At 44.2% G+C, this 12,057-nt stretch overlaps 3 protein-coding genes across 3 annotated transcripts; 2 read left to right on the top strand and 1 right to left on the bottom strand.

Annotated features, from left to right (window-relative positions):
* Nucleotides 1–306: 306 nt before the first annotated feature.
* CCR75_008433 (uncharacterized protein) lies at nt 307–4,884 on the top strand (the record flags this gene model as incomplete). Its single annotated transcript, XM_067966485.1, has 1 exon — nt 307–4,884. One exon carries the CDS (start codon nt 307–309, stop codon nt 4,882–4,884), a length of 4,578 nt encoding a protein of 1,525 aa, XP_067815432.1.
* Nucleotides 4,885–6,398: 1,514 nt separating this feature from the next.
* On the top strand, nt 6,399–8,133 carry CCR75_008434 (uncharacterized protein). The gene is given in 6 exon segments (XM_067966486.1): nt 6,399–6,595; nt 6,661–6,792; nt 6,855–7,287; nt 7,370–7,619; nt 7,636–7,793; nt 7,863–8,133. The coding sequence occupies 6 exon segments, from the start codon at nt 6,419–6,421 to the stop codon at nt 7,985–7,987; spliced, it is 1,275 nt and encodes a 424-aa protein (XP_067815429.1). The 5' UTR covers nt 6,399–6,418; the 3' UTR covers nt 7,988–8,133.
* A 215-nt stretch (nt 8,134–8,348) lies between these two features.
* CCR75_008435 (uncharacterized protein) lies at nt 8,349–11,018 on the bottom strand. The gene is made up of 7 exons (XM_067966487.1): nt 10,839–11,018; nt 10,690–10,771; nt 10,419–10,631; nt 10,253–10,344; nt 9,029–10,182; nt 8,706–8,963; nt 8,349–8,623 (listed from the first exon to the last, which is right to left on the bottom strand). Exons 3-5 carry the CDS (start codon nt 10,587–10,589, stop codon nt 9,699–9,701), a joined length of 747 nt encoding a protein of 248 aa, XP_067815430.1. The 5' UTR covers nt 10,590–10,631; nt 10,690–10,771; nt 10,839–11,018; the 3' UTR covers nt 8,349–8,623; nt 8,706–8,963; nt 9,029–9,698.
* Between the last annotated feature and the right edge of the window lie 1,039 nt (nt 11,019–12,057).

The raw sequence follows: 12,057 nt of genomic DNA, 5'->3' as shown, positions 1-12,057 counted from the left end.
GATTGCGTCTACCATCGTCGACGGCACCTTTCTAGAAAGGGCCTGTCGCAACGGGCCGTGCGCAGTTCGTTCCGGAACGTGGGCACCTTAGTGTGTTCTGGTATTAGACCCACATTAATGGACCTCGATCATTTTCGGCGCAGCCTCTTCACTATGTGTACACACAACAGTACGTTGTTCTCCTTTTCATCCTCGAACATTCGTGCTCTCTTTAGGAATTTTGACACTTTCGTCAAATTTAGCATGACTGTAAGCTGCATCAAAAGTCGAAATAAAAGGATAGTTGAAAACTCAACAACCACTTTAATGGAGCTTGGCTTCGAGTTCCGGCGCGATCTGGAGCAGCTTGTTCACGATGACGTGCTGTGTTCCCGTCGTGCTTTGCAACGCATAAACTTCCGCCCTGGTGTACTTGTCTCTGCAGAACCTGTAGACATTTTCTTGCAACAGCGCACGAAGAAGAAACTGGCGCGAGCGCTGCGTTCGTTGTGCGATGACTATGGCATCTCGTTGGCGTTGAGTAAAGAGGCTTTGGCGTACACAAACTCATTAGAGGATGCACTAAATTTCTTGGCTTTACAGTATACGAGTGGTGAGCTTCCATCTACTTTACGTGTATTGCCCAAGGCGCTACAGGGCGCCGATGACGTCGACAAGAGCGCAGGTGAGCTGCGAGCAGAAGTCAACACCCTTCCGCAAAATGATGCCGCAATTTGTATCGAACAGAAGCCACCGATCACAGTCGAAGATATTTCTACAGCACATGTGATGGTAGAGAGGAGGGAAGAATTTAAAGAACAGAAACAGGAGGCGATATCGTGGACCCAACAGTATGTAGTAAACATGGCTACAAGCGAAAACGAAATTGCAGAATTAGAAGCCAATTTTTCATCAGAACATCGAGAGTTACAAGAGCTGGAGAAACGCTATAATGAGCAAGTAGCGGTACTCACTCGATTGCAAGACCGAAAGCAGACGAGAAAGACAAAAAGCGGGGATAAGCTCAAGTCGCGCGAATTGATAGGACAAATACGAGCCACACGACGTGATTTGGTTGCTCGAGGGTGGAAAGATCCCATGGAGGAGCGTGATAACAAGAATTTGAAGCCAAAGGAGACGATGGACGTCGCTAGTCTCGAGAAAAACATAAAATCCAAGCCGTCGAACAAAGACGATCATGAGTTGCTACTTCTAGCAACCGACAGAATTTGTGAAGAGCTGGACGAGATGGAGGCTGTCAAAGTGGAAGAAAAGGCTGGAGGTACGAGCACAGCGGCTGTTACGGAGGAAGTCGGAGACAGTGATTATGGCGTTTGTGGACTCTTGGACGAAGCGTACGCGTCTGTTAAAAGTGCTGAGGCGATTCCCAAGAGTGCAGCCATTGATACAGCTGCTCTAATAGCCGCCCAAGCACGAGCGGATCTTCAGAACATAAAAAGAAAAGGTGGAAAGAAGAAAAAGGGACGCAATTTGCTCAAAATGCATGCAGTAGCTACTCATACAGAAGCTTCGTCGGTAGCGTCGTGGACAGGAAAATCTCCACGGGATCATTTAGAGTCATATTGTCTTAAAAATGGACTGCAGAAACCGCAGTACACAAAAATGCCTCGATCTCCAGGAGGTGATCACTTGTATTCGGTAGTGTTGAGCAGTAAAAGCTGTGAGAAGCAAGTTATGTCGTTGAGAGATCCGCGAGATGCTGCACGTGGTTACAAGTCGATAACAGAGGCAAAAGACGCTGTTGCAACGAGTGCCTTGTTCGAGCTTGCGCCGAATTTACCTCTGTATCGAGTTTTGCCGCCTATTTATCGTGATATGTGGCAGGCGTGGACTAAAAAGGAGCAGGAAATGGATGCTGCAGTTGCAGCTGCGAATCGTGAGGAACAAGACGAGCTTCTGACAGCGATCTTTAATGCTTTACCTGCTGAGTTAGCTGCTAAAAGAGCTTTAATTGAGACGCCTACCCCAATATCTCAATCTCTAAACAAAGAATCTAAAAGCTGTGATAACGCTCTGCAGAATTGGAATGTAAATGATTGGGACGCTGATTTTGCGGACGTAGAGACCACAGAAAATATCGAAGATAATAGCCTGTTAACAAGTGATGATGCGATAGAACGGATGGATGAAGAAATGGCAGAAAGCGAAAGCGACCGCAACGCTGCGCTTAATCTTTCGAATCACCTACGTCAACAGCTCTATAAGCAAATGCACTCGAGTGCGTACCGATCGAAGCTACCGCAACGCGAATGTCTTCCCATTGCATCATTCAAGACGCAGATTGTCGAGATGCTGCAAAACCACGACGTCATGCTCATTTCTGGTGAAACTGGCTGTGGCAAAAGCACGCAAGTACCACAATTTTTGCTAGAAGACCTATTGCTTTCCAGGCTTGGCGGAGCGCGTGGCCAAATTTTATGCACGCAGCCTCGCCGATTAGCTGCCATTAGTCTGGCTGAACGCGTATCCCAGGAGCTAGGAGAAGCAAAAATGGGCATCGGCGACTCGCTAACAGGCTTTCAAATTCGTCTGGAATCGCGTATGACGCGACACACGCGCCTGCTCTTTTGTACAACTGGTATTTTACTACGAAAGCTACAGGATCCACGCACCTTAGGAGAATACGTTAGTCATGTGATTGTTGATGAAGTCCACGAGCGCGATCTTCAAAGTGATGTGTTGCTGGCCTTGCTACGCCAATTTTTAGCGGAAAACAACGCTGCACGACGTCTAAAGTTTGGTGGCACTTTGCCGCCTTTGAAAGTCATTCTCATGAGCGCAACGCTCCAAGCTGCAAGCTTCCAAGAGTATTTTGGTGGAGCGGCTGTATGTCCTATGATTAAAGTTCCTGGTCGCATGTATCCTGTAAAGCAATTTTATCTCGAAGACGTACTCGAAATGACTCAATATATTGTGGATGAAGAGTCGCCAGCGTACGTTGGTGTAGATCAAAGCGGTGCAAATCGCAAATCGACTCAAATAAAGGTATCTGGTCGTGGTGGGACTTCATACACGCAACAGATTTTATGGACCTCAACTTCTGAGTCTTCGAGTACCAAAAGTGCAGTGCAAGAAACGCTAAAGAAGCCGTATAGCGAATCGACGCTGCGAACACTGGAGCGCATTGACCCGTCAATTGTCAATTATGAGCTTATTCAAGCACTGTTGGAGCAGCTCATTACGGAGACAGAATTGCTGTCTTTAGCGGAACGAAATCAGACGAGTGCATCGGTGCTAATTTTTCTTCCTGGTCTTCAAGAGATCACGACGCTACTGGGCCTCTTGGAAGCAAGCCGTCTATTGCGACATGATAGCCAAGGCCGTGCGTTTGAACTACTTCCGCTGCATTCGTCTCTTTCAGCCCAAGAGCAGCAGCGCATCTTTCGACAATGTGCCGGTGTGATTCGCATCATTGCTGCGACTAATATTGCCGAAACATCTTTAACTATCGACGATGTAAAGGTTGTAATTGATACAGGGCGGGTTAAACAAATGCGCCATGATGCCCAGCATCGGACAAATGTCTTGGATGAAATTTGGGTCGCTCGTGCAAATGCCAAACAGCGAGCTGGTCGTGCCGGTCGTACGAGTGGAGGCTCGTGTTTCCGGCTCTTTCCAGAGTCTATCTTTCGCTGCGTGATGCTGGAGCAGCCAGTCCCTGAGATTCAGCGGGCTCCATTAACGTCACTTTGCCTGCAGATCAAAAACTTTGGCGTTAGCGGTCACCAGACTGATAGCTGCGGAAAGTTTTTACGTGCGTGTTTGGACCCACCGAGCGATGTCAGTATTCAGGATGCTTTGGAAGAGCTGTTTGAGATTGGTGCGCTTAATCGTGACACGGAAGCTATTACAGCATTAGGGGTCCATTTGGCTCACTTGCCTGTAGATGTTAAAGTTGGAAAACTTCTTTTACTAGGTGCGCTTTTTAATGTATTTGATGGAGCGAGCACCTGTGCGGCCGTGCTGGAAACAAAGTCTCCTTTCGTTGCGCCTTTTGGTCGGCAAAATGAAATGAAGAAGAGTCGCCAGACTTTTGCTGTTGGTGCGAGCGATTTACTGACGGACGTGAACGCGTTTGAGGCGTGGCGGCACGTTGTACAACGTGGCAAGAGGAATGGAGTCGATGAAAAGACTTTTTGTCAGACTCATTTTTTAAGCCAGCGAGGTCTTTGGGAACTCAGTAAGCTCAAACGTCACTTTCGGGGCCTAGTAGCTCAGTTAGGCTTTATATCAGCGACCGAGTCGTCACGAGACGAACGTATGACACTCGAGCAATTAGCCACAATGTCGGCAATTCTTTATGCTGGACTCGCCCCAAATTTAGTACATGCAGAGCTGCCATCAGTAGCTTATGGTCCCCAGCGCGCAATTTTCCGAGAGCGTGATCAAAATCTTGTTGTGATGCATCCGAGCTCAATTAATTATAAAGTGGCAACATTTCATGCCAGTTCTTTTCTCACGTACGCCGTGAAGCTGCATACTTCGCAAGTGTATCTCCCAGCTTCCAGTCTAGTCTGCCCATTGGCAGTGTGTTTATTTAGTCATACGTTTGAATTGTTGCCGCAGCTCCGACAGAAAGACAAGGACGGAAATGAGACGATTGGCGTGCGAGTCAATGATTGGATTATGTTGCAAAACTCGTTTCGCTCTGCAGCGTTGCTACAAGAATTGCGGCATACGCTTCATGAAATAGTTGATACGAGTTTTCAGACACCACCATACGCTCGGGAAGACAAGTCAGAGACGAGTGAGCAACAAGCTAAGCGAACTACTCTTGTTGACGTTTTGCGCAAGCTCTTGGTCGCGGAATATGAAGAGCGTGATCCAAAAAAGTCCCTATCGTGCCAACTGAAGCTTGGTGGGAATTTCTTAGAGTCGACGTAATTTAAAACAAGCAAAATGATTATGACAACAGCGACAGCTACGAGTTAAACACCTCATGCTGCTTCACAATACCAGCTTAATGCCAGCAAAAAGTGTATCTTTTCTCTTGAACAAATCGTGTGTCCCCACGTACTCTGTCGCGGATGTTACGGGCGGCATCTTTGCCATTTCCGGATGTCGTCGAGCTGTGCGAGTACGAGTGTCCTAGAAATCAACCAATTAAACCAATGAAATCTGAGATATCATGGGTCATTGCGTGACAATTTCGCTCTATCCGTAGTTGGTTTTCCATTACGCGTCCGTGCAAGTGATTTAATACAGAAAAAATACACACCCAGTACCCGTAATTGTAGTGATGATCGTTGCACACGATGTTACCGTCATTTCTCCTCCAATGTATCGTTCTCAGCTTCTACTTCTAACTGATGGATCTCTAGCTTTGTCAGAGAGCGCCGCATAGTGAAGCATAAGAAGATACAATCGATTTTTCGGCCATAAGGGCACCATAACACAATTTAAATGTTACAGATGCTATCAGTCGCTACGGTCTCAAGCCCTGGAATCCGCACGAAGACTCGTTGCTAGACCAGCTGTTGAGCCACCGTCTTCGTCAAACGAGATCGTGGATAGTGCTTAAGGACACGCAAAAGCTCCAGGAGGTGACGCTGCAGAGTCAAATCTCTTTGTAAGGCTTCGCGTAGCTGCGAACATTGCGACGTTAACTTTTTTAAAGATATCGTGTGGTGTTCGTGATGAAATAGGTGCAATCTCCTTTACTTTAACTTAAACGATCAGATTGAACCGCTACAACTTCCCAATGCCTCCATTACGAAACAGCTGCTCTATATATCCTGTGCAGCAGACTGCAAGGGGTCAAGAATTGCAGAGACTCAAATCACGTCATTAAAGGACGGTGACCCCTGCAGGATTGTCCTGGTCATTATATTGAAATTGATACTAACTGCGCTCGATTGTTTGTTTTTAGTGCAAGCTTCCATATGAATCTCACAGGAATTAGCCCTTGATACGCCTCATAAAGTACGCCATTTCACTCACTCTAATCGACTTCAATTATTCGGCGACATGGTTGCAGTTTCACAGTCACACCCAAGTCCGTCCAGTTGGTGAGCATTTGTTATTTTTTTTAATCTTATTGCGCTTAAAAATTGGCATAAAACAAATTTTGTGACATTAGGATCTCAAATATCATTTAGGCATGCACGTAATTCTTTTTTTTGTAAAGAAATACTTGAAGCAGAAACCGCCCAAACAATTAAAAATCATCGACTCTAATTTAGGTCTACTTATGATATTTTCGTATGGTATTTCGTATTTTTGTTTCTGTATTGAAAATCTCAACTTCGTTGAAGTTTCACAAAATTTGTTCCCAATCCTAGATTGGTCTTATTTTTGGCTAATCGCAGAACATTTTCTCCGTGAGATTAAAACTTTGTCAACTTGCTTTTCGTATGCTCTTTTACAATCCCCCTGTCTGTTGTCAAAAGCCTCCCGAGCCTCGCCCGCCGAAGTCGCCATGAGCGATGCCTCCATTCCACCAAAGTCGGCGCCCAAAGATCCGACGCTGGATCTTAAAGTGGACGAAGAGATAACAACTGTTCAGACGACAATGTCCATTACGAAGTCAAAGGAAGACATGCGCAATGAAAGCACGGGCATCTCAGTGGGCGACTCATCGCACACATTGTCAGATGTACGCTTGCAACGTTTTAATGAAAGATCGTGGCTTATCATTCATCGTACAAAACTACCGTATAGGGCAAAACAATCCACTACTCGGCCGAGCGAATCATTGGCAACGGCTCGTTCGGTGTCGTGTTTCAAGCTACTGTGGAAGAAACAGGCGAAATTGTGGCCATCAAAAAGGTGCTGCAGGACAAGCGTTTTAAGGTGTGAGACTTTCATAAGATTTGTCGTTGCAAATTCTTATTGTTTAATTTGTTTTTTGATAGAATCGCGAGTTGCAGATCATGAGACAATTGCACCACGTGAACATAGTCCAACTCAAGCATTGTTTTTACTGTAACGGAGAGAAGCCCGATGAGCTTTATCTGAATCTTGTGCTTGAATTTATACCCGACACAGTATATGGCGTTGCCAGGCAACTACAGAAGGCAAAACAGTACATGCCAGTTGTACTCGTGAAGCTTTATATCTACCAAATTTGTCGTGCGCTGGCGTATATCCACACGATGGGCATTTGCCATCGTGATATCAAACCGCAAAATTTACTGCTTGATCCCAGATCGCACGTGGTCAAGCTGTGCGATTTCGGAAGTGCTAAGGTTTTACAAAAGAATGAACCGAACGTGTCGTACATTTGCTCGCGCTATTACCGTGCTCCGGAGTTGATATTTGGTGCCACAGATTACACGACAGCAATTGGTCGGTCATAACCCGGAAGTCATGAAAATTGTATAATTTAGCTGATTATGATTGCAACGCTTTTTAGATATCTGGTCACTAGGTTGTGTATGCGCAGAGCTATTGCTGGGACAGCCTTTGTTCCCAGGCGAAAGTGGTGTCGACCAGCTGGTTGAAATTATCAAAGTTTTAGGTACGCCGCAACGTGAGGAGATTGAAGCTATGAATCCAAATTATACGGAATTTCAGTTCCCGCAAATTAAAGCCCATTCGTGGAGCAAAATTTTTCGGTCTCGGACTCCTCCTGATGCGATAGATCTGCTGTCCAAGATGCTGGTCTATGATCCTAAAGAGTGCGTTTTATTACAGTGATTGGGCTCTGAATGGGGTGCTGATGAGTTGTATGAATAGGCGTGTTAAACCTCTTGAAGCCACGGCACACCCATTTTTTGATGAGCTGCGACAGAAAGGCCTCAAGTTGCCCGATGATTCACCGGCACCTCCTCTATTTGATTTTACAATGGAAGGTACAAATCAATGGATTTTTTTTTACTTGCGGCTTGTGCTGTATATTAATGATCATGTCATTTGTACAGAACTGTCGCAAGTAAATGTTAGTACGCGCGAGATTTTAGTTCCGGCTCATGAGCGAAATTCTTCCAATTGGGTGGTATTAGAGGACGGAACATGGCCTGATGCAGCAGCTCATGGGACTTTTTGAATGCTTAAGCCCCCGAGATCCACCCTGACATTTAGTAGGGGGACAAGGAATGTATTTTGCTTGTACCTTTTGTATATACTTGTGGCTGTGGTCTTGGTAGCGATTCTAGACTTATTATCTCATAAAAAGGGACGTTGGTTGCCGAATTGCGTTTCGTGCTAAGTTCCTTTTAAATGCTTGAGGGTTGTCGAACGAAATAAGTTCGTGTTCTTTTTGAATTTGCATCAGATCGTGACAAATGGAGCAACGATCTGATGCAAGTGATAAAATGTTTGCCAGTTTTAAGAAGTACGCACTATTTTCTGTACCTTCAATTTGAGTCAAGACACAAAGTTTGATCCAGTCTTGCTTTTAAACCACATGACTACGAATATTATTGTATTTCGTTTAAATTGCGTCTAAGAGCAGCCCATAGTATTGAGATCTGCGCTTTCGTGCTCATGAGTTCCGTCATCGGCGAGCACCATTGTATTTAAACTTGCTATATGAGCTATTGCCCATAAAGCAAAGTAGCTTTTAATGAAGTCTTTGTCAACTTGATTAATGTGCTCGCCACAAGCGCTTGAAGTCACGTAAGCATTCTCAAGACCTCTAATGTTATTACAGCCCTCAACATCGCGTGAAGATGGATTCTACCTAAATCATGACCGCAGCAACCCAGTTTACATTTTTCTGTAACGAACTGGAGCAAGCATGTGTGTAAACCAACTGTACTTACCACAGTTACACATAGCTAACTTATTGTTTGCACTTCGATTTTTCTATATGGAAACTTGAATTCAATTGCGAGACTCACACAGCGGGAGACATGCCATCACATCAATATTTACCATTCAGCGTGCAAGAGCATCCGTGAATGGTCGTGACGGTTGTTGCTTAAGACCCAAAGTACCCTGATCATCGGAACAGACACCTTTTCACTGCAAGCACAAAATATAACTCATTGTGATGTAAATTAGTCGCGCTTTCATGGAGGGTAGGCAGTTTCTGAGTCTAAATCGCAAAATGACTTCGGATACTTAATTTGCGCTTTATTGACAGCTTTCTCCTACTGAGAGTCCTTATCAGCGTTCACGTGTAGAGGTCATCGTGAAAACTTTGCTTCGCAGACGACATTATCGATTGTAAAGTTACCTCAGCTTTCATGCGCGCCATGTGTTTATCTTTTTTCTACGAGATTATTGTTCTTCGAGCAGCATGTTTTTTGGTAGCTTAAGTATTTGAGCATCTTTTTTTCTTGGTGGTCAATCACGGCTGAGAGCTGGTCCTTTGGTGATTCTTGAAGTGTCGTAGCCACTGATTTTAGCTAGCATAGCGCCAATTTGAATCCCAAAAATTTTCGGTTGCCAAGACTGTGACTACTTGATGTCAATGCTTGGTACATCACATTAACTCCGTTTTTTATCAAGATGGTTACTTTCGCCTCAATTAAAATACATAGCAACGGATAAAAACTTATTTCAGCCTACAAGATGTTGCTTTCATTTATTCTTGTGCCCAGATTGCCGAGTTTCTGCTATAGCTTTCTTATTGCACCAAACGCGCATTACCTCGTTGCGTTTCAGTTTGACAGTGTCATGTGGTCATCATTCAGCTGAAAGCATTCGCCAAACACTTGGAAATTAAATACGTGGACCAGATGGAAAAGCAAAATTGCTGAGCCGCTGATCATCAAAAATCCATTGATAGTGCTATTTGAAAGAGTTGACTTTTATTTATTGCGCTTGAAGATCATGTTAACAAGCAAAGTGAACACCTCTGATGGCATCATCTTCACCTTCGAGATTTCGTCTGTAAGCGACTTGTAAGTGTCGTCTTCGTAGCGGCGATAGACTCCAACAAGGTCGAGCTCACAATATAATTGCTTAACGGCTGCAACACATTCAACGTCGTTGCTGCCGTAATTTTTCTTCAGTGCCTCCCTCTGCTCGAGCGTCGCACGATTTAAAGCCTGAACAACAAGCCAGCTACACTTGTTGTCCTGAATATCCGTGCCCACTTTGCCAGTTACTGATTCATCGCCAAAACAGTCGAGAAAATCGTCTTGTATCTGGAAGTACTCGCCAATTTGCAGGCAGATTTTCTTCGTCAGGTTATGCGAGGCCTCGTCAACAACTCCATTCAGATACAAGGCGCATACAACAGGGAGATAAAACGTGTAGTGCGCCGTTTTATTAATAACAATCTGACGATATCTACGTGAGCCATAATATGTTTGATGTTAGTGTCTGCAAAAGCTCTATTCTCTAGAAAATAACTTCTTACCGCTCAATGCTAAAGCGGCCCAGATCTACCTTGCCGTCCAGCGGTTGCGATGTTAGATCCAACAGCTGACCAATTTCCGTGTGAAGCACAACCTGTATGCAACAATAATGATCATCAATGTCTTACAGTCTTCAGATTTCAATACATCAAACTAAAATATCCGTACTTCGTGGAAGGATTCTACTAAATCAAGATAAAATGGCTCCGTGCGAAAATGCTTTTTCAGAATTTGAAAGACAAACGATTCAAGCAGAAATGCGTCATTGATAGCAATCATCTTGACGTTAGGCTTGCGATACCAGCACGGTCGGCTACGACGCGTCATAGAATCGTCCATGATATCGTCTGCAATTAAAAAGAACGCTTGCAGCTAAGCGGCCTGAAAGCCACGTGGTGAGGCCATTACATATTGCGAATAACGTAATAATTTGACTAACCCATTCAATGCACCATCCTAAAACAATAGCCTTTCCCTTTAGTTCCGAGGTGAGAATCTTTCCAGGTGCCATCGCCTGCGTACTTTATGATAAATTTTCACATAATGGAACGTCTCTGCTGATTCCTGCAAGATCAAATAGCAACTTACCAGTGAACGACGCTGATTCCACGATTTAGCTTTCCACCGATGCAATTGTACTCGACGACCTCTTCTATCCAGTCAAGAGCGTCCTGGGGTAGCTGGTGTTTAGAGCGTAATAAGTCCAGCATCTCCTGCTTGATCTTTCTACATTCAGCAATAAATTCTTCAGCAAGAAATATCCGTGAGCGAAAGTGACAACATAGTCTGCATGACCGCCATTGAAATAGAGGAATGCACCTGCGCGTTCCTCGGTCATTTCGTTTGGTTTGAGGCGATGTGCGATACATAGTTTTTCTGTTTGAAATATTTTATTTGCAACGAGTTTTTTTTATGTTTAATCTCAAACTCAGTTGAAAGTCGGTCGTTTATCGTTAACACATCCTATACCTACTATCTGTAACGGGGTGTATCGTTACATGAAATTAACACTTAAAGGTTGTTAATTTATATATTATCTAAAAGGTAGATAATATTTTTATTTGGAGGATATTACTTTATATAGTAATATTCAGAATTATTATCCATAAATAGGTATAGACCATTATATCTATTTATTCCGCAGACTAATCAGCTGTAGGAGTATTCAAAGAGAGGGTTACCGATAAGATAGAGATAAGAATTCAATTACAAGTTTAGTATTAGATTTTAATTAAGTTAGCATTTACAAAGATAGAAAAAGAGACACTTAATTATATTAATACAGTTTTCATTTTACCCTCTTAAGCTAGTTACCTTAAGAGAAGTCTTCCTCTGCACGTACTAGTGTACGTGAAATAACGTAAGGCACCACTCGCAACTGAAGCAGTGCGAAGTGGACTTGTACTGAAACAGTACAAGTCGTAGTGCCCCGTTACACCTGGTAGCACTTTGTAGTCCGTCCAAGGACCACATTTCCCACATCTAACATGGACATGTTAGATGATAGTGGGAATACGCATCACGTTTCCCCTGAAAGCTACTCCTTTCTAAGTGATATAGAAAGGAGTGCGGTTGAACGAATGAGTTCGACCGTAGGAAACGATGCAATCCTGGCATTACTGTCCAACTTAGACAGAGATGCCCTCCATTCAACCGTCGCCAAGTTCATACAACATGAACTTGACGAGATGAAGGAAAAAGTAGCCTTGCTGAATCAGCAAGGCTCTCAACAGGCGGAACTGTTGAGATTACAACAGGTACAGACCCCTGTACCTGGGATGACGCAAACGCGTCGTCCCGAAACTCT

This window comes from Bremia lactucae, linkage group LG1 (assembly GCF_004359215.1).
Source record: "Bremia lactucae strain SF5 linkage group LG1, whole genome shotgun sequence".
In the NCBI taxonomy this organism is placed as follows: Eukaryota; Oomycota; class Peronosporomycetes; order Peronosporales; family Peronosporaceae; genus Bremia; species Bremia lactucae.
The sequence above is the reverse complement of the archived record's forward strand: the minus strand, read 5'-3'. Positions and strand labels throughout refer to the sequence as shown.